Raw genomic sequence first — 27842 nt, 5'->3', positions numbered from 1 at the left:
AAAGGGTTTGTATGTTTTGAAAACTCAAGTACTTTAAAGCTTGTAGACAGGAGGAACGAGTCAAGGATGGCCTAGAACTGGCCAGTTCTACCACCTTCTTACAGGGGAAACAAATTCTGGCTTATTACATATGAAAGGCAACAAAAAAATAAGGTATCACTGACTTTTTTATGAGCTTATTTGGTGGCACAAAACTGATTGTTGTTGTAACTTGAAGCAACAGTTTTCCTGTCTTTTATAATGACCTCTTTTGTTGAGAATTAACATCAAATGAAGAAGGTGACTAAGTTCTGGTTGGCAGAGAGAGAAGGAGAGGTAGGGTATATTCAACTAGTCCTCTTCTAGAAGATTTTGCTGAGCGTGTCTGAATGGCACATTAAAGTACTTTTGAATGACAGTAGTTTTGCTGGATTTAAGAGAAGCAAACCATCTGGAAATTCTGAGCTTAATCACATTTGCAAAGATTTGCTAAAATAGATGCTTGAGGAGGCAGACACAGGAAGGGGGCCCTTTCTGTACATAAAATGACAATGAACTGTCTAAAGGAATAAATGAAAAACATACCTGCAAACACCACTTTACGCCGCACTGTGAGGTTCACGTGGCCTTGCTTGGCAGCTTGTTGCATAAGCTGGACCACCAGCTGGTGTGATTTTCCAATTACTGGTGTCCCATCCACACAGATTAATTCATCCCCAGACCTCAGGCGGCCGTCCGTATCAGCAGCACCCAGCGGTACGATGTGACCGATATAAATCTGTTGAGTAATTGGATGATGGATGAAACGTTGACCTTTTGGTTTACTATTATACTGATGGCCTTCACATTTCTGAGAACAATTCAATTCATTCATTCATGTCTGTATCCATGCCATAAACATTTATTGAGCACCCATTATGTACCAGGCCATTTTGACAGTTCTACAATTCTTAAATGATGGAAAAGTAATGATTTCTTTTTTTTTTTCTTAAGTTTACTTGTTTTTTTTAGTAATCTCTACACCCAATGTAGGGCTCTAACTCAATACCCCAAGATCAACAGTTGCATGCTCTTTGGACTGACCCAGCGAGGCATCCCAAAAGTAACCACCTTTTGTTTGGTTCCTTCGGCTTCATCTGGAGTCAGGTGAGGACTCACTCTTTTTCCCCTTTGCAGAAATAAATCACTTTACTCCTTTGTTTGCAAATCTTTTCTCCTTCTCGGTTTACCTCAGAACCCTCCTTCAGGAAACTCTGGAAATTATAATAGTAATACTACTTTTCTTTAAAGGTCCAGCATTCTGCCTTGCATTAGGGAATGCAAATAAATACTGAATCAAGTAAAGTCTGGTTTGACATTTCATTTCTGTACTTTTAGCACGTGCATGCAGAGCAGTCTTTATATGTAATGTCTTGTTACATTTGCCATTTATTAAACCTGAGCAAAAATATTTGTGCTCTCCTTGCCTTCTCACTAGATGATAATGCTGTAACTACCTTTACGTAGTATTTATAATTTATAAAGAGCTTTGACAAAGGAGTGATTAAGCATGTGGACTCTGAAATCAGACCCTTTCCAGTCCTTCCACTTATGAATGCTATGATCTTGGGCAAGTGGATTAACCCTTTTAAGTCTTTATTTGATCATTTGAAACACAGGAATAAATTCCTGGATTTGATGGAGAAGTGAGAAAATGTAGGTTAAAAGCCACTAGCATCGGGTCTGGCACTTAGGAAGTGCTCAATAGATAACAGTTATTTTTATTATGAGGAAATTAACAGTATTAGTTAATTAGTCTTTAGTTCTTTCTTCTCCTTTCAAAACATTCCTGCAGTGTTATACTAAGTTTATTCTAAAGATGAGGGAACTGAGGACCAGGGAGGTTAAATGTCTCCTGACTACTGTTCAGGGTTCTTCTTCTACTTTGGTCAAGACAGTGGTCCTACCTCTTCTGATCTTTCATGTCTTGTCAAGTGCTCTCTATGCACTAGCTACTGATGCACAAAGCCCACTCCCTGCTGGCCAATTTAACAAATTTGGCCAGAAGGATCTGGCCCTCATTTTATTAGTTGATGCCTATTATTTTGCTTTCTGTTTTTCATTTCCTTTGATGGAGAGTTCCAGATGCTTTTTATGCACATGAATACAACCTTTAAAGAAAGGCACTAGTCTCTCCTTCTTCAAGACAAAAAGAGCTCCCCAGAACTCAATGAATAACCCACACCATTTGAAATGAAACAGTCTGCGTTGCACCTAGCTGGACTCAAATATTGGCGATTTGCTACTGCTGCCAATTTGCTTTGACATTGTAGAAAACAGCCTTGGGGGAAGAGGTAGACAAGAGACTCACAGGTTCTCCTGGTTCATTTCCACCCAGAATCCTAAATCCAAATCCGGTCTCTTTTCTCCAGAGGAAGATGTCCTGTTCTTGGCAGTCTGGAACTGCAGAGAAACAAAGAAGGAAGAGGAAGGTGATTTCTCTCAGAAAAGGAATTAAGAAAAAAAAAAAGAAAAGAAAAGAAAAGGAATTAAGGTGAACACATAGGAACAATCCTGATGGTGCCTGAGCAGATGACAGCTTTCCAACATGGAAAGAAGCAGAATTATCTGGATGGATGACAAAACAGAGGACGCAAGGTGGAAACAAACAGTGGGACCGGTCATTGAGCCCTAGGTTTCTTCAAAGAACTAATCACTGTTTGATAACTCCTAATCAGGCCCAAGCCATTATCCTGGACTAAACCAGAAGTCAGTGTTGACCACTGTCCTTGGTAATGTTGCCAGAGAAATTAAGGCAATTAAAACCATTGTGTGCTAGACTATAAAGTGGGTGCCCACCTCTGAGGAAAGAGCTGATGCTGAGTCACAGTGACCGTGGAAACAGAAGCTCACTCTGAGAAATTAGAAGCCCTGATCCCTGGTCAGTCATCTGATGTTATACCAAGTAGAGTATGAAAGAAAATAGCTTGACTTACAAGAGTTTTCAGTTTTTTAAAAAACGGCACTTTGTTCTCCCTTAATCAAGATCAGCAACCTAATAATTTGATTTTGTTAGATCATTTTTGCCAAAAGTTACTCTTGATCATCCTAATATTTCCTAATATTAAAAAACTTTTACAAAGTTTATTGTGATTTCAGTGGCATTACCAAAAAGGAGCCAGTCTTCCATATTCTCAACATGAATGGTGATCTGATCTATAAAAATGTTCAACATCAATTTTCCATATTTTATTATTTTATTCCTTGAATGACTGCTTTGCTCCAAAATTTGCCTATAATATCTTAAAATTATAAGTATTAACTTATTATCCAATCACTTAATATTGTACTCTTAAAACTCAGTAATGGTCCAAGCTTTAAAATAAAAATCTCATTTATTAAAAGAAAAGTAATTTCTGTAAGACAGTGCTCACTGTACCTGAAACTGTTCTAGGTACCACTCTGTTACTTAACTAAGTTAATAAAAAATTTATTTCTATTTAATTCTTCTTTGTTTTAATGTATACAAGTGTGTTTTATGGTCTTTAAAACGACACATCTTTTATTTAAAGGAAAAAATGTTTTAGTGGCAGTGAATCCTAAAGGAGATTCTCAAATACTGTTCTACATCCTTTCTAGTTTATTTAATTAGTTGGGCTCCGGATTGAAGGAGTGTGTAGGCCTGAGAGCTTAATTCTCATCTTCTTCAATTTTGTATAGTGGGGTAGGGAAGAAGAAGGCGGCTGTTTAGATTTCAAATTGGCAAGAGTGACTCACCCACTACCTTCAAATGTACAGTGTATGAATAATATACCGAGAGAGAAGAAACTAAATGAACAGGTAAGTACAAGTGAGAGAAGTTTGAATCCAATATTTTTGCCTGAGCTATCTTAATGCCGCGAGCTTTAAATGGTGCTTTATGCTCAATGCTTTTTTATTATAATTGCGGAGGCTAAGCTGCAAGACTCCATGGAACAAGCAGTTAGCTACATCATAGGACTCCCATAAACACAATTTGAGAATGATATTTTCTTGAGCACACTAACGTAACAATATTTTCTTTCTTTTCGAGTAGCTGGCTAAAGGGTATTTGCTCTAATAGCCTCACTGAAACAACAAATTAAATCAAGTTGGGTCTCTGTCTTGAGTTCACTCAAGCAGGAGGATTATTTCCAAAATAGACCACGGGTGCTTTCCGGCCAGCTTTGGGTTCCTGGCAGAGTCTGCCTTAAGTCTGCTGAGCCCTTTGCAAACAAGAGAAGGATCTCAGCAGAGACATCCAGCCTATACCCATTTTTCTCAGCATCATTTAACACAAGAACACGTGCCCTTTCTACAGTGACACCAAATGTAGCAAGTTTCTGCCTTTGTTCGCTCATTTAGGTGTCAGCTGTCATGGTACGGGCAGGTGTGGCCAAAAGACTTAGGCTTATCATACAGTTTAGTCCATAGGAAAAAAGCGTTTGTGTCTCTCTGAAAATCAATGGGAAAATTTATTTTAAATAAATGGCAAATTTATTTAAAGAGCTTCCTGTTGAAAAGGAAGGTGCTCAAGGACACTGAGGGTGTGGAAGATGCCAATGATGAGCTAGGAAAACACGGACACAAATATGATACACCAACCCAAACATGTTACAAAGAAAGTCTTTTGGCACTTTGACTTTGGCATTTTAACCATTATATCTTTCCACCAAACAAATTCCATGTACCCAAATATGTAACTTGAGTGATAAGTCAATAGTAAACCGTGTTACAGAATTATAGAATTTCTCTCTTGTGTTCTCTGCTGCCACTTCTTCCCAGGGGCCACTGAAGTTTCTAAACCAGTCCCCCCACCAAATGGTTTATTCTCTTCTTCATTTCAGGCAGATTTTACAAGAATTGAATTTTTTAGGAGGCAGCAGGGGAGAATTATCTTTCTGATATTAATATCACTTATTTTTGGAGACTGAATCAAAATGAACCAAGAAAACTTTGTCCAGTTTCCTTCCTTTTTAAGCCCTTGCATGGGGGCAATGTCAGCAGTTACCTCCTTTGGTAATGCCAGCGATAACTCAATAAAACTGTCAAAAGACTTCCTTTGATAATTACAGAGAATGGAATCACCAGGTTTGCAGAAAAACCTCCTGGTGTCTCCATTACTACAGACACAAATGCCCAGACTTAGATAAAATGTGCCCATCACTTTTTATTTCATCCTGTCTTTGGTCTATGCTTGGTCAACAGGAGCGCCATAACACTCCTGTTCATGGCAGTTCTCTTTCTTCCCTCCCTTTTCTGACTTTCTCCCCAGCCCCCCCGGGACCAATGACAACATCAAACAGTATGAATAATAATGGAGGAATAAAAGTTTTCAGCGGATCCTTACTCTGACATTCTCCAAAACTCGTAGAATTGATCTCTCTTTCTCTCTCCCCCTTGCTCAATCCCGATGCAGGCGAAGGTGACATAGCTGGAATATTAATTTCACAATTTTGCAAAGCTTAATGTATGTGCTTTCTCTTACTTCATTTTAATTTAGTTTTGATTGATAAGGAACGTGCAGTTAAGCTTTCACAGTAAAGGTCATGGCTGCTGTGGGTTTTAAAAGACTACAGTTTGATTCTAGCTTTTTTTTTTCATGGTGCTTTTCTTGTCAAAAAGCTGGTATTTACAGTTGTTCCACTGAGAGTTTCATACAACTACCATTACCATCTTAGACTCTTCATATTTATACCCTAAAGTACACATTTTCGTATGACCTTGTTTTAATCATGTCATGAACTTTGGGTTTGTCTAAATCCTGATTTCCTTTTGAAAAAAAAAAAAAAGTATACTTTTGTTACTGCCACACTATTTATTTCAAAATGTATCAGATTCCCAATAGAATTCATTCTTGTACTAATAGCTGTTCAGGTGAATTCTTGGCAATTCAGTCCTTTTTTTCTTTTTTTTAAAGATAGAGAGAGGGAGAGTGGGGGGATGGGCAGAGGGAGAGGAAGAGAGAGACTCTCATGCAGGCTCCGAGACACTCTGCTCAGATCCTAATGCAGGACTCGATCTCATGACCCAGGCCAAAATCAAGAGTCAGATGCTTAACCAACTGAGCCATCCAAGCACCTCTGGAGAAGTCTTTTATTTAGAGACATAAATCATTAGATCTGGCCAAGATCTGAACAAAAATAAGAACTGTTATAACAGCTCTTAACATCTAGAAGCAACCAAGCTCCTTAAACTCACTATAATAAAGGATCCAATTGACCGATTTCAAATGTGTGAGCATGTTTCTCCTGAATAGGACAGGTTTACAATGTTGGTACAACAGCTTTGACTTTTTTCTTTCCAAACTATTTTGTCAACAGGCACTGTTTCAACCACATACTTTATTTAGACTTTTTGTAGTACACACTGGTGGATACTAGTTGGTCTTCCTGAACATTTACTAATAAGATCGTATCAGGGTCATTTTTAAAGACATGTTAGCAAATTGATATGTTGCTAGAGAAAAGACAACATGGCTTTTAAAGGTCTTCCATGCTTGCCTTTGTTTTTAATTATACGTTAAAGCCCTTCAAGGGAACTTATTAACACATCTGCAATTAAGATTGATTCGTTTTGATACTGGTGTTTTGACAAATGGCCCTATCAAAAATATGGTATTTTGCCCAGCATTTGGACCATGTGAAGGAATCTGATCAGAGATTGTGTTTATCTTCACAATGCCCTTTACAGTAAAATGAAATATAAGAAAAATATGTTTTCAAAATAAAAAGAGGATAACCTGGGTCCAATTAAAGTATTATTCCTGACTTCAACTTCCTTGTTCTTCTTGTTCTTCAAAATACTTCTCCTGGAGTATTTTGTTCATTTTAATATGTCTTGGGGGAGGGGCAGGGAATCGCATCTAACAAGGCTACATGCTCTATTTCCCACCCACTCACCCCCTACCCTCCAACCACCTCACCCCAGGGCAAGATAAGATTAAAAACCACCTAAGGTAATGGGAGAAACGGACCTGGGATAAAGCAAAATACTGCTTAAGACAAGATTGATGTGGGTTTGTTTGTAGTACTGTGAAAAGAAGAAAATCTGTGACAGAGACCAAATAATTACCACTGGAGGGAGGAGGGAACGTCTCATCATTATGCTCATTGAGTGATGAGAGAGAAATCCATGTGAATCTTAACATCAATTAGGTTGCTACGATCACTCAATTATGGAGCCTCCAATCACCAAGAAGAAATTGATTCTCATTTGTGTTGTTAGATCCTGTTCCTTAGATGTTATAGAAAGTGAAGACAAAACTGGCCCCAGTCCACATATTTCAGTCTGATAGTCACTTGAACAATTTAGGTGCTTAAATAAGCATCTGGCTGTGTCGTAAGAGTACACATTTTACTTCTTTTCTTTCTGGCAAAAAGTTTTTGGAAAATTTGATTAAATACCAAATTCTTAAGGAATTTTGCTTCCATCAAGGCACAAACGGTATTTGAGCTGGAGTCTCCTGTTAAATGGATGTGTTAGAATTGTCTGTCAATCTCATGCCCCACCAGCACTTCAGAACATGATTTACTTTATCACAAAAAGATTCACACATGGGAAAGTCATAAATGTATACTGTATTGAGAAAAGCAGGAGCTTGGTCAATAAAGCAACATCTCAGCATCAATTGAAGTTGGGCCATTGATTGGAGAAGCCACATGGTTAGAGAGAAATGTGAAAAGAATGTGAAAATATACCTCTGTGGAAAGCATTTGTTCAATGAAACCACTACAATTAGTTAGAAGTCACAGTGAGAACAGACCCCATGTTCATACTTAGCAACTAATGCTTACGAGGGATGTTCTAAATGGAACTTCATCTCCTCTGACCTGGCCTCAGGCATACTCTAGGGGTCTTCTGAGACCGGGAACTAAATAAATTCCTTCTCAAATTATCTGGCTTTTGTGAGCATAGTCCACCCTTAGCCAAAAGAGCTTATTTAATTCCCCACACTCTTACAGTAAGGAGGCAAGGATATTTCTCCCTGGAGGAGGAAAAGGATAGAGGGACTCCTGAGTGACTTCCAAAATTTTGTAATCATCATGACTCCAGACTTGCCTTGTGCACCCTAACTGCTGAATTTCACCCAGTAATGTGACCAGTTGTTTTCCTCAGGTAGGGATGCTGGCCTCACTCCCCTGTTTTGCTTGGGTCACAGAGCAGTTGTCCCAGCCAGCAAAGCAAAGGCTTCATAGTCAAGGCTGAGTGAGTGGGCAAGAGGCTGAAGCCAGGGGGGCTTTGCCTGAGAAACAACCACAGCTGTGGCTATAAAGAAAACTTGTGCTGGGGCTGGGGCTGCCATAAGGAGGATGAGCAGAATGATTCTCTTCTCTCTTCCAATATTCATCAGACCCTTCACCAGACTAGGCCTTCTCCCTCATTAAACATTCTCTCCAATCCCATGCCCCAAAGAGAAAATGAAGTGCATGTTCTTCCTCCAGAGTGGCTTCATCCTGACCAATCATACTCATGAGAAAATGTCAGCAATAGCAACTGCCAAAAAAGGGAGTTAGCCTGCATCCCCTAAGATGAAAGCACCTTGGGAGCTTTCATTGATAATGGTATAGGATAAACGATTATTATTTATCCTGAACAGTCCTCAGAATCATTTCATAACAAAAGGTAAGAAATAAAACATGAAGGCAATATCAGGTTTATAAGAGCCAAAAAATTAGGATGTATGCTATCACTAGTTCATATTTATCGAAATATTGAAGCCAAAGGAACACACTTAACCACAGCATAAATAATTAAAGCACAAATCACTTACTGCTTTCTTTCTTTTTTTTTCTTATTAAGGGGAATGTTTAAAAAGACAGATAACAGTAAAAAAAAAAAAAAATTACCAGTATTCTCAAAAACTAGGAGACCGACGAGAAAGCATTTAATTTCTTCTTATTGCTCCTACAATCTAAACCAATCATATTTATGTTCTATTGTACATCAGAGCTGTTTCACGAGAACATGCCACAATCTCTACACGGGGAGGAAGAATTAATGAGAAAGCAGCTCTTATCTGCCACTTCTTTTAACTGAAGGGAAAAATAAATCCATTTTAATACAGACCCTTTATTTGACCACCATCCACATCTAGTCCACCCCAAACTGAACACATAATGGATCCTCCACGAACATCCAGCAGATTCTATCACTATTCTGAGAAGCTTTCACCTCTGTGTTTCACCTCTACCCCATTCATATACTGAAAGTCTATTTTCAAGAAGCCTCAAAAGACAGCTGGAGCCTTGGGCAGGGGTCTTGGGAAGATAGAAGCCAGGGTGCTACTCACGTCGGTTTTCATACATGCTCCTGGACTGGGCCCAGATTTTAAAAGGATCTGGTTTTTTCTGCCCAGAGCTGTCGGTTTGATCTGGAGCTGGGGCCTCTGCAGGTGGGTATTCAGGGAGCACCTGTGTGCTGTGGCTTGGGGAGGCCGTGTGCAGGCTCCGGTGGCTGGAAACGCTGTGCTGAGAACTATTCTGGCTGTCTTTTCTTTCCAGTGGTTGCTGAAAGCAAGCGAGTGAGAGAAGCAAGAAGAAAAGAATGTTATTGGTTCTCTGAGTGGGTGTTTCCATCAGCTTGTTTTTGTTCAGCATGTCTACGCACACATACATAAATATATCAACAACATTTTGGCTTCCATCTTTCTCCAGCTAATGCTGCATGCAGATAAATCCCCAGGTGATTGGCAGACAGAGACAGGGGCGGGCCAGATGGAAAGACATAATCACAAACCATATTGCTCTCTGGGCTGTAGCGGAAAACAAATCCAATTTTCATCATAGGTTCCCAGCTAAGACACCGGGTGCGTGTATTACAAGATGTATCAATTTAGCAACCTTATTTTTATCACTGATATTGTTTTCAAAGGTCCTAGAGCAAGGGTAAAAGTGGGGAGACCTTAGGAGATTATTGTGATTATTTAGGTGAGAGAGGATGATGGCTTGGCCCAGGGTAATGTGGCAGAGATGGAGACAAGCAGTCAGATTCTGGACATATCCCTGAAGGTCGAGCCTTAACCAAGGGATTGGTTAACAGGTTGTGTGGAAGGTGTAAGAAAAAGGAATCAAGGATGGCTTCAAAGTGGGGGCCGCTGATCCAATTGGAAGACCGAAGTCGCCTTCTATTGATACGACAGAGATAAAGGGGATGATTATTTGGGCCTTTGCAGTTGGAAGAGTTCAGTTCTGGGCTTATAAATTTGAGCTATTAGACATCCATCTGGAGATGTCCAATAAGTAACTGGGTACATTGAGTTTGAAGTTCAGGAAAGAGATACAACATGTATCAATCACTTCAACATCCTCATATTTTTTGGGCAAAATATGTTGAGGCAAAATACCAGGGGTGATTTAAATGTAAGGCTATCACATCCAAAAGAAGTACGATCAAGGCTGAAAATATTTCTGGGGACTTCCCACTTTCTATCTTTCAGTAATAAAATGCCCAACTTTCACCTAAAGGTTTGCCATAAGTTCTTCTATACCATAAAGAAAACGGATCAGACCTTTCAAAAAATCATGCCTAGCATTCTATGTGCACTGGTACTTATAAGCATATAAGTAATTATCATATGAAGAGCTTCCATAATTCTTGGCTAATCAATTTTACAGGCATTGCATTTCACCTCTTGATCTCCCGACACTGCTGTTGCTTAAAAACCAAGATCAAACTTTATATATGGGTTGACCTCAAGAGGTCAGCCTTGTTAGATTTGCAACCCGTCCAAAGTCCAAGCAATATTCAAAGGGAAAGAGTTTCATTAAATTTCAATAGAATAAGCAGATTCCTATCCTTAAAATCTGCTCAGCAAAAGACCCTTCCTATTTTATGAAACAGTCTTTATTTGGATGTTGATCAAATGGAAAGCAAAATCTAGCGGGAGGAAAATACCTGGTGGGATATGAAATAACTTCAGTTCTTATTTTCTTGAATAGAAGATGGTGGTAAGCCCAGATGTTTAGTTTCCCCCATTCAAAATAAAACCTCTGGAATCCTGACCCTTACTTAATAGATGCTCTGTCCCTATACTTACCTGCTTAAGAGCATCATAAAAGGGACAAGAATTGCTCCATTCTCTATTACAGAATCTATATGCAATGCTATTTAAGTGGTTTATAAGATCTTTGACCCACAGCATTTCAGTCCCTTAAAGATGTGGATAGCATCAAAATCTCTCCTTGGTCTTACAATCGGTCCTATCAGAATCATTCCTTGCTGTCTCTCCAGAATGTATGTATCCTTCACCTTTCACTCCCCATCTCCACGGAAATTTTCAAGGTCCCTTTCATTTAAATCTCAGGCTCCTTGACTCCCTCCTCTTCCAGTCTTTGTTTTGAAGAAGTGTCTGAAGAGAGCCCAAGGAGGACAAAAGCTTCATTTACACTTGACTATTACAGATTTGAATATAGATTTTGGCAAGGTTTCAAATTTGAGGAATATCGGGTATGTACTTACTGAAGGCAAGTAGACCGCTTAAAATTGTATTTGGTGTGATGGCAGGAGAAATTTGAGGCCCATATTCTAAACTAGCAAAGAGGTCTTGGTAAAACTAGGAGAGGTTTAGTTCACTCAGATGCAAGGGGACAATATACTCTGGTGTTGATGCCAGGAACACACACTGAGGTTTGGGCAGGGACAACCACCATCCCTCATGTCACCACTGTTCCCTTTGCAGGATGAAGTGCTCATTTCAGACCAGGATGGATCAGAATTCCAAAGGCTTGGAATAGAACCTGGTCCTGCCAACTTTCAACAGTCCTCTCCAACAGCAAACTTGGCTCTGGGGGCCAGCTATCCAACTTCTGCCCCAAGAAGCTCAATAGCTGCCTTCTTGCTTCCCCTGGAGTCATGCTCAAGACTTTACGAGTCAAAAAATGTTAATGACAGATACATTTCCTGCTCTCTTTTGCATGTGGGTGGAAATTTGTGTTTCTCTTCACTGTGGTCTTTACAAGGGTCTTGATTATAAATAAGCACACGCAGCACCAGCCCATTTTTGGTGTGCACACACACTAGCATAGAAAGAAAAAAAATGGGATTCAGGGTGCCTTTCTAACCCCCTTACACTTCCCTGTATTGCCTACTTCTTATAACATAAAGATAATGCTTGTTATAATCAAGACAGAATTTAAAGCCCTCTCTGTTTTGAAATAAACCTTAGTAATAAGGAACATTCATGGAGACTTACTTTCTATTTTTTACATTTTTTTTAAAGATTTTATTTTTAAGTGGTCTCTACACCCAATGTGGGGCTTGAACTCACAACCCCGAGACCAAGAGTTGCATGCTCCACTGGCTGAGCCAGCCAGGTGCCCTTCTTTTTCACATTTTGGTCCTGTTTTGTTTTTGTTCTCCTCTCAGGAAAGGAGGAAAAAGGTATTTTAAGTATGAAAGCAAATAATTCAACAGATTAAGGACCTCTGAGCTCACTCAGAGAATTGTATCCCTCCATTCGAATACCCACCTTGGTTCCTCAAGATGAGTAGCAAATGCCAGATTGTGGGATTGGTCCACAGACACTATATTCATGGCACAGTTAGTATCGACCCCCGCAGCTTCAGGCTCCTTCGTGTTGAGACCACCGTTCACAAAACCTCACTGGGACCCAGAGTGTGCTGCACAGCAGGGTTATCTATGCAGGTAATGTCATACTCTTCTTTCCCGGGGTTACTCTGTCGTCCCTGGAAACCTAGCTATAACCTGTGCCACTCACCCCCTCTTCCTGAATTGGAGAATAGCTTCTCTCTGGCAACCTTGCTCCACTGACAGAATCTGATAAAGGGCTAGACTTTCCTCCTGCAGAGAATGCACATGTGCTTTTACATACAAGTCCATAAATGCATATGCACAGATTCTGTTGTCACCTCATGGCTTCCCAAGACTCTTCGATGGTTGTCCCACTGTAACAAATCTCTGACATGGAGGACCTGGGAATCTCAGGTTTAACGGAAAGGAATGGCGTGGCCATTACCAGGGTGTGCAAATGAAGTCTACCAGAAATGGCTTGGGCCACTTTTCAAATTTTAACACCCTTTCTCACCTCCCAATAAATGACTCACTTTGGTCCAATTTAACACAAAATGACAGAATGTGGAATGAGTCTGTAAAACTGTCTCTGAAACTGTATTTCTGCAGCCCATTTAAATGCCATCTAAACTTTGTTCCTAAATTTGGAAAATAAAAGTAAAGCAGCATCCCGAGAATATGCTCGAAAAACGATGCCGCCACTAAAACTGTCACTAAATGACATATTCTAACCCACACTAATGGGCTAATGCACAATAATCTGGAAGCCATTTGGATTTTCCCCTGATAAGATTTAACCTCACTTTATGTTTCTTCTCAAGTTCAATTATGAAAAGTACTCATTTTGAAGATGCATTCTATTTTTAATATCTTGTACTCTAAGTTTTTTGAAGCTATGCGCTGTGTCTGTGCAAAAGTTCAAAATGCCTTTCAATTTCTGTGAGAATACTAATTAGCTATGATGTTAGAGCCCAGAACTGTCCAGGAGAAAAGTCATGCTTATGTATCTCTCAAATTAAAGTCAATTTGTCCCCTTTCCTGGATTACCTCTCAGGGAAGATCTGGGGCATGGGGCATGACGACAAATTCAATTCTCAACTAGTTATAGCACAGGATCAGATTTGCATCTTTCTCCTCATTTTTCTAGGTGAGAAGCTGGCCCAAAGAAAAGTATCTGTAGTTAAAGATACATTTTCAAGTCTGTTATTCTATGCATACCAGTACCGTGTGTAAGCACATAGCACACAAATGATAGAACATCCAGACAAGGCTCCCTTAAGCAACTACCCACATTGCATTTACTCACTCATCCAATAAATACATACTGATCACTTCCTATGAGCCAGATTATCAGGGATACAATGTATAAGAAAGAAAGAGATGATACTTAAACTTAGAGAATTTATACTTGTGTATTTAGGGGTGTGTGGGTGATGGATGTTAATCAAATAATCATAACAGTTTGATAACAACATATTGCAATGTCCTTTAGATAGGTGGTAGGGAGAGGCTTCTAGAAGAACAGGCCATTAATGGAAGTAGCGTGTGCTAAGTCTTGAAGCAAAAATGAGTTTGGAGTGTCTGAAGAACACAGAGAAAGAAGGTAGTGTGACACAGCAAAGGAGTAGAGTGGTGTGAGATGAGCTCAGAGATCAGATACTACAAGGGCTTTATGAGCTACTTTAAGGAGTCTGGGACTCATTCTTAATTCAGAGGAGAAGAAATTCTCTAATGAATTTAAAGCAGAGATATGCTAGGAGCCAAGTGACTTCCAGAAAGTTTGGTCTGATTATTGAGAGGTGAAGAGATTGGTGTGGACAGTAGTTAAAGCAGAGAGCCAGTCAGGAGGCTACTGCACAGTCTATGGGGACCTGAGGTGGTTTACACTAGGGAAGAGCTGTGGTGAAGGGAAGGGGCGAGGTAAAGCAAAGACATTTGGGTTCAGATTCAACAGGCATTGCTGAATGACTGAGTGGAGGGCAGGGAAGAGGAGGAGGAGGGGGAGGACCTCTTGGAAACATGGATACCCACCTCCCAGCTCTCCAGCTCGAGCGACTAGTTGGAAAGATGTGCTACATATTGAGATGGGTATTTCCAATGCTAGCTCTTATCACTATTTTGATCTTTTTGAAGGGAGATTTTTATTTTTATGTATCAAGGGGTGCCTGGGTGGCTCAGTGGCTGAGTGTCACGATTGGCTCGTGATTCTGGGGTCCTGGGATCGAGTCCTGCATTAGGCTTTTGGGAGGTAGCCTGTTTCTCTCCCTGCCTATGTCTCTGCTTCTGTGTATCTTTCATGAATAAATAAAATCTTTAAAAAATAAACAGATAAATATCAAATCAGTTGACCAGGAAGAAAGAAATGGGCTCAATTTTCAAAACTTCATTAAAGTCCTTGGCCACACAGTAGCCATAAACTCATGTCATAAGACCTTTTGATTTAAACTGCACTAATTTCCCAGCATGAAAGACTTCTTAACTATTGACAGGCCAAGGAAATTGGGAAAATGCAATGGTTTTTATAAATGGAAATGGGGGAAAAGAAGTCAACTCATCGGTATTTCACAGAATGATTTCAAAATGAAGGTACTTACAAAGTGAGCTGAAAATATTTGCTCGGAAGAGCAAATGAATACAGACAGCACTTAGGAGCTTAAATGATGAAAAGAATTCATGTGGCTTAAAAATGACAAATCGATCCATTTTAAAGCAAAATTATTTACAGTTCACTTATCTGCCAAGACTGAAGGCCACTGCAGTGATTTACATGGACAACAGGAAAAACTCCAAGTGCTGATGAGATATTAGGCCAATGTCATTAAAGGTTGTGCAAAAATCAGAGACTCAACTCCAAACCAAAGCAGAGGACAGTCCTTGTCTCTTTTAACATTTATAGGTGTTAGGTCAAATAATCTCTTCTAAAAGAGCAGATGAGAGGATTTAATGGAGAAGAAAAGGAAGGCATCGACTGGATATGAAAATTAATGTGGGTTCACACGGAATGTTTTAAAGAAATCTAATACAAAAGCAAAGTCTAGATTCCAAAAAGCAAATTCTAAAAAAAAAAAGTCTAAATTCCAAAAAGCAAATTCTAGATTCCAAGGGATTGAGGGTATGAGTCACTGTGAGAAGTTGAGGAGCAATAAGATATACCTAAGCAATTCTAATCCTCCTTCCCTCTACTACTCCCTGCTTCTCCTCAGAGCCTGCAGGAGCTCTGATGAATTGTACTATTGCCAGGTTGTGGACAAAGGACTCTGAGGTGCTAAGACAACCACAAGAGTCTGAGAAAACAGAATACATAAAACTGGGTGATTCAGGCTGGGGCCACTTGCTGGGCACATTACCAGAGAGATCTCTCTCACACATCTCTTTTAACAACTGGTTGTCAGCAATGTCCTTAGGATACCTCCCAGCGGAAGGGAACTGAGGACAATGTAACAGAAACCTGTCCCTTTCAGCGTGCTGCACTGGTAAAGAGAACAGGCTTCCTTGGTTTTTCCAATATTTTGTGTCACCTATGTAAAAACTGTGTGAGTTTTTTAGTTAACTGGGAAAATTTTGTCTTCTTTATGAATATGGTATGCTTTCTTTGATCTAACAATAAGAGCAAAGTAGATATGGTTTCCTACATTGCTCAGGCTGCTAGGGAACTTGGAACAATTCCATGGCTCCATCATGGCAACCTTACGTCCTTCCTATGGCTTTGTAGGACTACATAACTTATGTTGTTGTAATTAAGAGCTGAGTGATTTTCATTATGTTTGTCCTTGGTTCTACATTATCTTTCTGCTTTTTATTTTTATTTTTATTTTTTTAAGAAGGCTCCATGCCCAGCATGGAGCCCAACGTGGGGCTTGAACTCACAACCCTGAGGTCAAGACCTGACCTGAGATCAAGAGTCAGATGCTTAACTGACTGAGCCACCCAAGTGCCCCAATCTTTCTGCTATTTGAACTTTTGAAAATTTCAGACTTTATGCCCCACAAAGAGGATCCATATACATCTGCCTGTTTATATGGCTATTGTTTCTTTCTCTTCAGCTGCATGAAGGCAGGAATGTTTTGTTTTCTATCCTGTTGTATACTGGCACTGGATCTGGCATATAAAAGATACTCAATAAATACATGTCACTGATATGAGTGGGCAAATTTTTTTCACAATTTGAGATGATAAGTCCTTGTTTTGACAGAAGCAGTCAAAACATCATTTGTTTGTAAGCTCCACGAAGAAAGGCACCAACCAACTTATTTATCACAGTATTTCCAGTGCCTCACACCAAGCCTGACACTAGATTTTCGATACTAATTGCTAAATAAATGGATGGATGGATGGATGGATGGATAGATGGTTGGATAGATGAAGGAAGGGAGTAAGGGATGTAACAGTTTGGAAATGAACTAGTAAGAAAACAAAAGTGAATACAGGCTTAAAAATTGGGGTTTGATGTATGTTTAGATTTTTAAATTCTTTTTAAAAATTTATTATTATTAGTAGTAGTAGTAATCTCTACACCCAACATGGGGCTTGAACTCACAACCTCAGCATCAGAAGTTGCACTCTCTACTAACTGAGCCTTCCAGGTGCCCCTAGAGTTTTTAAATTCTTATTTACAAAATCCTCATGTGTGATTCAGAACTAGAGTCTCAGTTAAGTAAGTTTCCGTCAGGATGATTAAACTGGGCCTCAGAATCCGTTTCTAAGTGAGGTCTAAAACCTGACAGCAAATATGTCTTATTTTTGTCTCTGCTATTTGGCAGAAAAATTCCTAATGTTATGGCTGTCCAGGTATTAAATTAATAGCATTTTATTAAGATACTACCATTGTTCCCAATGAGTACAGAACCCATAAAATCAACATTTAAACTAAATCTAGTAGGTGAAACTGCTTATTAAGAGTAAGCTATAGAGGCTGCCCAGGAGGGGAAATGAGATCAAAAAGTCCTTTTGTTCTAATAAAAACCCAGCTACTTAATTATTGAAAACACTTAAAAAAAAAAAAAGTATGAGGGCAAAAGAAAGCTGTCAGTCACACGAGCAAGCCAACAATGTCAGGAGCCTCTCAAAGAAGAGAAGAAACATGGTCCCAGGTTAAGACAGCATATTCACAGAGCTAATGGTCAATCTCAACATATCACAACCCAGGCACACCTGCATGCATTCATTACGTAGCCTGCACAAGGGACCCTATCTGCCATTATGTGACTGGCTTTCTGGAACCATGACATCCAGTGTCCCCGTGGATTCCCCCCACTCCAGCCCCACCATAGAAATCCCATCCTCAGCTGTCTTTCTGGCAGGACATCATCAAAATTCAAACTGGGGAAGGGAACCAGCTTTCAACCCACCTGTACGGAGCTCCCACGGATCACAGATGTTAGCAATGCTCTACTGGCAACAGCAGACCTTGGCTGAGAGTTCCCAAATTTTGTACAGCAGCTGCCAGAGTGTGCCAGCAATGCTGTGAAACCCATCATCCCTGTCCTGGCACAGAAATCAGGGAGAGATGAGCCCCGGGCTGGGGGCTTGTTCTTTTCTAACCCGGCAACAGACCAGTCTCTTAGCTTGTGGTAATTAAGAGCCAGCAGACTGTGGGCAAAGCAGTTAAGAACGCTTTTTTCCTAGGAATGCAGACGGAGTAATTGGCTTGCCGCTTGCTAATGACACAGCTTCTACAAAAATAAACTGTCATAGGGAATTCTCTTAACTGACTTGGTGAATACAGGCTCTATACCTGTTTGATATCCTTGGAGCTCAGCAGTGAATCCCAAAACACTTTGGCGAAGAAAAGATCCAAATGAAATCCACCAAAATCCTTCTGCAAAGTAAGTTTAAAGGGGATGCAAAACAACAAAAAAGAACACCTTGCTACTTGAGGTCATGCTCCCTGTGAAAAACCGCTATATCTCCCCCAGTCTGCTCCTTGTTAAGACTCCATTCCTGTGCGGTGTGTAAAATCAGTCCGCGCATCACACAGCAAGCATGCTTGAGGGTGCAGAAGAAAAAATGCTGGCTAACTGAAGCTCATGTGACACATCTTCCAGATTGGCTTCTATTTTTCTCAAGGCTGAACAGGTTTCTGACTATGACCCAGGGAGGAAGACACACATGTGCCATGTGCGTGCATGCACACACACACACACGCACTCGCGCACGGTGGCATCTCTGGTTCCGATGTGGACACCTACCAGCACTTTTCAGCTTAAACATGAACACAAACTGACAAGGGAAGCAGCCCTGAAGTCACATGCTCCAGTCGCCACAGCACTGTGCCACTGGAATCACATCAATTATTGCAGGTTTTTCTCTTTGGACAACTTAGGAGTGGCGCTTAAGAATGCAGGCAGCTCCCTCTCTCATCTCCTTAATAAACTTCTGCCTCTCGCCGCCAGGCTTGGAGACAGGTGGAAAAGAATCCAGCCGCAGCCCCTGTGAGCTGCAAAGTTTGAAAGGTTCTCCTTTCCTGGATGGCGGCAAGCTGTAGATTTTTCCCTCCCCCAAATATTCTAAGCCACGTGGAAGTACCCCTCTTTATCCCAATGATAATGAATTGGGAAGCTTCTTTCTCCCGGATCAATTTCACAGGCATTGTAGTTCCAGATTTTGAGTTTTTAAGTAGCATTTTAATTTGTTGTCAGTGCCCTGGGAGCAGAAGCTCACACCACCAAGCAAAACACCATAGCCTCTAAGCTATTAGCTAACATGTCAACTAGGTAATGCATCTTCAGGGAAACCAGATTACAAAGGACAGCAAAACATTGATTTTTTTTTTTTTTAAAGAATCCTATACCTGCAGCATAATGCTGCTAAAGCTAGCAAAACAACAAAGGACATTTCGACAGCAAGGAAATGTCTTATTCTCAGTGCTGGGGTAGTGAACATTGTTCCATGTGAGCATGGATATATATACAGGGCAAAGCAATTCTTCTTTAAACCTGCAGGCTTTTTAATTTTGTAAATAATTCATCATCCAATGCATAAGAAAGCTCAGGGAAAGAATCTCCCCAAGTGAATGGATGGAAACACCAGTTAAGAGCAACCCTACTTAGGAAGCAGGTGGAGCTTCCCCCCCCACCCCAAGGAAACAATAGCATTTGTATCAAGTTAAAACACCTAAGAAACTCCTCCATTTAATGAGAGTTGTCATGCATTTATACAGAGAAGATTCCAAACATGCATTCTTTAACCTGGCTCCTGCAGCCTGCCCACAAATCACTAGACAGTTAAAGATAAACCCAATACCTTCTCTATCAAACAGATCCCCAGAACTTAATAAAATGAGCCCAAGCTACTGTTTCCCCCACTGACTCTAAAACACATTTCATGAAGTCAAGCCAGACAGCGTCTCTTTCCACCACCAGGACCCCCCCCCCCCCCCCTTCCCCAAACAAGAACCAAGTAACTGATAAGTCCTTACCGACTTTGGGCTCTTCTTGGGAACTGGCAACCCTGGAAAAAATGCAACAAGGAGGGAAGAGGGGAAGAAATCATTAGCATATAAATGTTACCTTTTTCCTTAAAGAACAATCCCCAGGTGTTTCATGGCAACCTAGCCATCTGCAGAGTTATGTCAGATTTCTCCCCAGCATCGGAGTTACCAGGCTGTTCATATCGAATCAAAGCAGAGGGAGGAGGAGAGCGAGAGGCAGGAGATCTATCTGCATTAGCTATGCTGGCTTGTACTGCAGCAGCCTGGAGGCTGGGAAAAGAAATTCACAGACCTCAGCGGCCTGGGAAATTGAACACTTGGACAGAATCTCAAATGCTCTTCTGGATTAAGAGAGACTTAACTTACAATTAAGTCCAGAATATTTCCTTTCCACACGATCCACTTGTCAATTGAAGCGGACCAATCAGGACAGAGGAAGGGGTGTATATTTAGTTGCAGAGGAGTACATGGTTAAAATTAAATTTTTCTTTCCTTTTTTTTTTTTTTTTTGGTCGTTTCTTTCCCTTTTTTCCCCCCTCTGCTTTTCAGGAGAGGAAATGCCTTCTTTATTTGGATGAGCTGAACACCAAAAAAAAAAAAAAAAAGAAAAAAAGACGGATGCTCTTTTGCCAGCAGGGAACACAAATTGAACTTGGTGTAGGACCCCTTCCAGATCATGGGCACACCTCTCCGTGCATGTCAATCACCCAAGCACACTCCTATTTAGCTTGCTGGAAAGGAAGCTAGCTGGGGTCAGATCCTTAAGGGGAAAGCAGATTGGTGGAGAGTGAATGAGAAATTTCATGGAGCTGAGTGAAGATGAGAAAGGCAGAGGAGAGAAAGGTATTCACTGATCCTAGCTGGCTCTTCCAGAACCCTCTCCTTCGTGGGAGGGTGAAAGCTGGAAGGGGCTGGTGATTGCCTCACACTTCTCGAAAAGTCAGCAGCGATTAGGGGCAGACGTATGGGAAATCTGCCAACAGGGGAGTGCAGCAAAAGAGGGCTAGAAAGGAAAATAAAAGCATATAATGGTGTTTCAAAGGTAATCATTTCTGCAAGCTGCCCTCTCATTCTTTATTTATTTCTTATTTTTGGTTTGAGCAAGGGTTAGAATGCAAGATGTAGATTCCATCTGCGCTGGGTACAAAAGATATACTTGGGATCGGATGATTTTGCGCCGGCAACTTCAACCTTTTTTAGAAAACGATCCCTATGTAGTGTGATGATTTCAATGCTTTGGGAAGTGACTTGTCAAACCATGAGCTGTGCTAAGTTCAGCACAAGTGAACATGAGGCAACGGAAGTGGATGAGTAGGAGGAAGCCACCAGAGGAGCACTGCTAGTGTGCCCACTGCAAGTGAGGCATGACTTGTCATGGATTCCTCGTCCCCAAAGACACTGGAGACACATTCTGGCAAGGCACATCACATCACCACAACGGGGTCACCATGGTCTGGCCAAGTGGCTCTCGGACTTCTGAGCACATCCGGAGAACATGAAGAACTGTTATAAATCCAGAATCCCAAGCCTGACCCTGAGAGGGACCCAGGAATCTGCAGTATGATAAAATCTTCTGAGAGATTCCGACACAGGAGGTCTGAGGACCACATTTAAGGAGACTATGATGCAGTAGAAAGAATATGACTCTTTCAAGTCAGATGAACTCAGGTAGCCTTCAGTGGGTTTCAGTGCCTCAGTTTATGAAATGGAGATAATCAGACTTACTTCACAGGATTAGGACAATTAAATAGACAACACATTCTGAAAGCCTCATACCCGGCACAGAGTGGACCCCTCAAATGTCAGTCATTTCACCTTACTTTGTGAATTTACGCCATTCAGAAAGGCAGTAGTTATGGTCACCTTCCTCTAACTAGGGAAAGTCACTTGCCTAACATGGTAACATATAGAAAACACTGCAGGGGACATATTTTATCTATGGATGAGAATAACTGTTGAACAATTTAGTTGTGTCATTATTTTTTAAAAATTATTAGGTGCTTTTGTGTATTCATTAATGTGATTCCCTTAGGGAATTTTATTAAGTTATATTAGCTTTGGTCACTGTATGCACTTCAAAATTGTTTAATACTACATCTTTGAATTCAAAGGTTTTCCTAATTCAGACTGACCTTCTTAACTAACTAGAGGAAACACCGTTTCACTGTAGTTACCTTTTACCAGACTTGACCTCATTTCACCCAGCGACCCTCTATAAAAATGTGTCAAGAATCCCCAATTAGGTAGGAAGAGTCCAAGAAAATGGCTTTGATCTGTATTCTGCTTATTACTTTTGAAACTGACCATCTTAGGGGCACCTGGATGGCACAGTTGGTTTTTTGTCCGACTCTTGGTTTTTGGCTCAGGTCATGATCTCAGGGTTGTGAGATCAAGCCCCACATCAGAGTTGGTGCTCAGCGTGGAGTCCACGTGGGATTCTCTCTTCCTCTCCCTCTGCTCCTCTCCACCTCCCCCTCTCTCTGTCTCTCTCAAATGAATACATAAATCTTTAAAAAGCCCTCAAAAACCTTGACCATCTTAAATTCCCTCTTAAGATTTCATGTACAAAATAAAGGGTACTTTTCTTTCTCTATAATAGAGAAACACTTGCCCATTGAAAGGTGCAGGTACAAGGATGCTCACTGCAGTATTGCTGGTAGAAAGGAAACCTGGAAAGGACCAGAGGTTCTAAATAAACTGTGGAATAGCCAACCTATAAGGCAGTCTGCAGAGATTAAAAGGAACGAGCTCTATGTGCAACATGTATGGTCTCCAAAACACAAGGGTGAATGCAAGCAGCAGGTTGCAGAACAGCAGGGACAGGACGAGACAGGTGTTAAATACAAACACATGCACTGGGTCCACTCTCCATGACTGTCCACACCAAATGGATAACTGGGCTGTTTCTGGTAGACAAGGAGGGGCAGGGATTGGAGAGATGAGTTTAAGCAGACATGGTCTTAATCTAGAATTCTTTACCAAGAACATATATTCATATCTTGCTGAGGTAATAAAATATTTATCTAAAAATAAACATTAATTAACGGCTCTTCCACTAATTGTACAAAACCAGCCAGTCGACAGCATACTGGGATCACAGTTATAGTCTGCTTCTTCTGAGGAAGTAGTTCATACAACATTCCAAAAGATCCCAGCTCAATCGACAGCACAAGTATTTTACAAAAAAAAAAAATTTAATTTAGTGAGATATTTGTTTCTCTTTGCTATCTTCTTTTTAAAAAGCCACCTCTTTTACAAGAACCAAAACTGGCCACAAATTAGTATTCAAAATGTCCAAACTCGAGAGCCTCTACTTGAATGCTTTTTAAAAAAGAAATCAAGGATTTGCTTTAAGTCCACATAGTCATTAAATCTTAAAATCTAATGAATATGAATGCAGGAACAAAGCTCCTGATTACAATTTATAATGTATTTTAGCCAAAACTACTCAGATGGTTTGAAAACAGCTGGGAGACCTAATGGAAAATACTCAGAAAAGGTCACCATTTATCAGATTTTTGCAAGACCTAGCACTGGATGGGTGATAGAAAGCAGCATGATCCCACACTTCATAGCATGGTAATGGTCTTCCCAGGACAGAGCACACTTTATGTTCGCAGGGGCAGCAGGAAACTTGTGTTGCATACACTGTGTCACATACTACATACTAGGCATATGCGAAGAAACAACACCTGTCTTAATGGGCTCACCTGTTCCCTTCACGGAAAGGAAAGGAAATTCCGAGAAGAGGCAGAAGAAAAAGTCTATGGATGGTACCATCTGCTCTTAGAGCCTAGAAAATAGCAAATGCTATTTCAAAGGGTTCCCGGAAAACTTTTAGGGGAAGGTACAAAGTGTGGATCTAAGTGTGATTTATGGAAGTCAGAAATGTTGGGACCTGAATTCCCAAAGTTCTCTATGAAAAAAATATCCTTTTGGAGAAAACAAATGGCAAATTCTCTGCTACTGACTGGAATCTGACCAAATAACATGAAGAGAACTCTTCCTTTTTAAATATCAAGACCATAAACTATGCTACTGAACATGTTCTCATAGAACTAAATGGCAAATGATATTCTTGTTGAAATTTTATAATGGTTGTATGCAACAATTTATATGAAAAAGTAAAAATATAATGGAATATATATGCATTTGGAAGCAAAGTCTGGAACTAAACACTGTTCTTTGGCTCATGGCATTATGGATGGGTTTTATTACCTATTGTAGTAATTTCTACAACAAGAAAAGCTTTATTTATGACCATACACATAGACACAGATAGATACCACAAAAAAACAAAAGCCTATACTGAGTTTTGCTTAAGACGAATGCAGCAAATTTTAGAACATTTAACTGCACTTTTAAATTTCAAGAGCCATCAGTAACCTCTGCATCCTCCAAATTTGCTAACTTTTCTCTCAAAAGAATGTATACATACAATTTACTTAAGTATCCCTGTTGAGATTAAGACTTGTGTTTATTCTGCTGACTAAATGGACATAGGGTAGACATCCATAGCTCAGCTACGCTACGGGGAGGTGTGGGGGCGGGGAGAGCACTGCCTTTTCAGCACGGAGATGAACAAGCCTGAGTTGTGGAAAAGAGATCAGACTTCTTTGGACCTAACTTCCTGCAGGTTAAAGAAATTTTCAACTTCAACTGAAGAATGAAGAAAAATCATGCGAAAGTCTTTGAACAGGTAAATTCTAAAGTTACTACCATAAGCAGAGTGGATCTACAATAACAAAAATGTACCATGCCAACAATTCACATTTTTTCAATGTGATATTCATTCTGCTTTGTACTTGATCCGTAGGCTTGAGCATTTCAATGGAAACATTTTGGCTTCTTCCTTAGCATTCTAACACATGCTATGTCACTAATCCACATGCCATTGGAACACATGGGATTCTTTAGCATTTTGCATTGCAAAATGTTTGATTAAAAACAGCACTGGTGTTGAAATTAGTAATGCAATGTTCAAGGAGCAGAGAACAGTTACATATATTGAGAGAGAGAGAGAGAGAGAGACAAAGAGATAGAGAGACTGATGGATTCACTGATTGATTGAGGCAATCAGGTAGATAGTTTATGGACATCACTGAAAGCCACAAAAAGAAGACTGAGAACTTGGTCTGGGGCTACTCATAGATTCCAAACTATGAGTAGAAGAAGACTACTCCTGAGCACATGTTCATTTCAGACCCTACTAACTTTCTTATTCTAAAATACATCAATACATAACCCTAAGTGCTGGACTCAAAAATTATAGCTGATTTTAATCCAATAAACTCATCATTAAGAGTTTGTATTCAGGGCGTCTGGGTGGCCCAGTCGGGTAAGCGTCTGCCTTCAGCTCAGGTCATGATTTCAGAGTCCCAGGACCAAGCCCCACCTCCGCCCCTTGGGCTCACAGCTCGGCGGGGAGTCTGCTTCTCCCTCTGATGCCCACCCCCCCCACCCCACCCCCGTCTAGTGCACTCTCTCTCTCCCACGCCCTCTAGTAAGTAAATAAAATCTTTTAAAAAAAGAATTTTTTAAAAAGTTTGTATTCAGGAAATAATCAGAGAGATTGATAAAGATTTATGTAAAAAGATGTTCAACACAGTATTATTTAAAGAAGGTAAAAACTGGAAACAATCTGAGCTTTTAAGAACAGAAAGCTGAGTAAACATATTGTTATAGCAACAGGATGAAAAATTATGAATCCATAGAAATAGTGAAGAACATTTAGTGATAGATATAAGATGTGTAAAGAGGGATAGACCTGTACATAGAACATAAGCTCATTGTTAAAAAAACAGATATATGTATGTATCACCCACATATATCACACACCTAAAGACTAGAAGAACATGTAGTAAAATATTATTTCTAAATGCTAGGATTAATAAGTGATTTACATACAACTATGATTATAAACAGAGAAGCATCACTCATTGTGCTTGGACAATGATATGTATTTATTAGCTTTAGTGCAGTACTAGATTAAAACATAACTGGAGTGTGTTCTAGCTCTCTCTTAGCTCAATGACTACCATTTCTACTCGAGTGTCTGTGCTATAAATTACCAGGCCATGGCCTTGATTGAAAATAGGATAAAAAATGTTGTTAGAGCCTCTCTCAAGCAAGGCTGCGTAGAAGCACACAATTTCACATATAATTTTAAGCAGTCTCTGAAACCTTGACCAGTAACTCTGAGAAGCCAATTCTACTAAGGTCTATGAACCTCAGATTAAATCTCAACCAAGCACATGGCTGTGGTGTTAGATGCAACTTCTAGGGCAAGGTTGACTTCCACTAAGTGTGCGCCTGTAATAAGGACAGTGTATATAAAATACTTCATCTGCAAACAGAGAAAGAACTTTGAAAAAAAAAAAAAGGACTTTGCAGAACACTGATATCTATAAGCAAAAATGCTGCTGCATGAAAGAATTATGTACCTGGTAGGGTAATGCTTTTATTGGTGGAGGGCAATATGAGGGTGGATCAAAATACAAGAAATGTATGAAGTACAGATGTGGAGGGGTGCAGGAAAGCCCACGCAGAATTGATGATTACTTCACGCAAACCAGTGACTTGAAACAACTAACATTAATGGCCAGAATCCCTTCTTTAAAAAGCTACCTGCATCAAATCTACCAATTAGTTTTTTTATTTGTTTGGTTTGTTTAATACAAAACATATAAATCATGATTAAATTTAAACTGTACTTGACAAACTGATAAAATGCTAAGGACAGTCCAGAAACCCGAAAGAAGGTAGGTACACTTAGCCCTAACTTTTTCCATTGGGGACAGGAAGGAAATTAGGGAAATTTCACTGCCTCATTTAACGAAACTGTGCTAAGGGCCTGCTATGTGCCAAGAGCTGGCATGAATTAAAGTAATGAATAAGATCTACAAGGACCTATTTTCACAGTGCTCACATTCTGTGGGAAAACAGAGAATATACACCTTTGCAAACAATTTCAGAGGGATAGCTTCGGTGAAGAAGATGAAGCAGGATAATGGCACAGGCTGTGCCTGGGATGCACAGCTACGTTATCCTGGGTGGTCAAGCACATCTTTCTTGAAGAGCCAGTATCTGAGCTAAGACCTGAATCATGAGAAGGCACCATCCATGTGACTACTCACCCATATAAGATTTATTGAGCTCTGTCATATGCCTGCTGAAGCATTACTGAAGAGATAAAGGTAAATCAGACATGGCCCTGACCTGGATGAGTTCATAGCCTGTCTTAAAAAAAAAAAAAAAAAAAGCAATAGTATAATTGAGCGTGGTCAGTGCTAAGCACCCTGATAAAAAGAAACACTATGGCTCCTGGGAGCATGAGAAAAGAAAGTTAATCCAATGTGAAGAAGAGGGCGGAGAGGGATGAGCTTAATACTGAAGGAGGGCTGGCATTTAAGCACAGGGTCAGGAGTTGGGAGCAATATGGCATGACTGACGCCTGATGAAAAAATGATGATGAGCTTAAGTTTTTTTTTTTTTTAAAGCTAAATCAGTGTGCCAGCATAAACTCAAGGCCAAGTTTCAACTAGAATACATTGTCACTGAAGGACCTTACAAATGCTATATATAACAAAATTGAATCCATAAAACAAAATTTAAAAATGGCCCTCGTTTAAACATGTTTGCTTTTTTTTCCTTCTTCTTCCTCTGGTCAAATACCATGCTCAGCCCTATGGCATAATATTTCAATGCAAATATGATACCAACTGCCAAGAACAAGAGCATCAGACTCAATGTCTCCAAAAAGATGAAGACACTCTTTCCTTTGGGGGACCTAATAATGGTCACTAGGAAATATTGGCCATCATAATTTAGAGAGATGATTGGGTCTCAAATCTATGGAATGAGTAGCTCCCGATGTGTGTGTCAGTTGGCATTTGGTAAGAAGAAC

At 40.1% G+C, this 27842-nt stretch overlaps 1 protein-coding gene across 24 annotated transcripts in view; it reads right to left on the bottom strand.

Annotated features, from left to right (window-relative positions):
- MAGI1 (membrane associated guanylate kinase, WW and PDZ domain containing 1) overlaps positions 1-27842 on the bottom strand; it is a 636912-nt gene that overhangs the window by 23102 nt on the left and 585968 nt on the right. For 15 of the 24 annotated variants that reach the window (XM_025985045.2, XM_025985062.2, XM_025985069.2 and 12 more), the window contains 5 exons: positions 19925-19956; positions 9269-9485; positions 5327-5410; positions 2330-2421; positions 565-757 (listed from right to left, as the gene is read on the bottom strand). In XM_025985045.2, the coding sequence (XP_025840830.2) occupies positions 565-757; positions 2330-2421; positions 5327-5410; positions 9269-9485; positions 19925-19956 (618 nt within the window). The remainder of the gene's footprint in view (positions 1-564; positions 758-2329; positions 2422-5326; positions 5411-9268; positions 9486-19924; positions 19957-27842) is intronic. The other 9 variants (XM_025985107.2, XM_072720506.1, XM_072720505.1 and 6 more) reach the window with 1 other exon arrangement.

This window comes from Vulpes vulpes, chromosome 9 (assembly GCF_048418805.1).
Source record: "Vulpes vulpes isolate BD-2025 chromosome 9, VulVul3, whole genome shotgun sequence".
NCBI lineage: Eukaryota > Metazoa > Chordata > Mammalia > Carnivora > Canidae > Vulpes > Vulpes vulpes.
The sequence above is the reverse complement of the archived record's forward strand: the minus strand, read 5'-3'. Positions and strand labels throughout refer to the sequence as shown.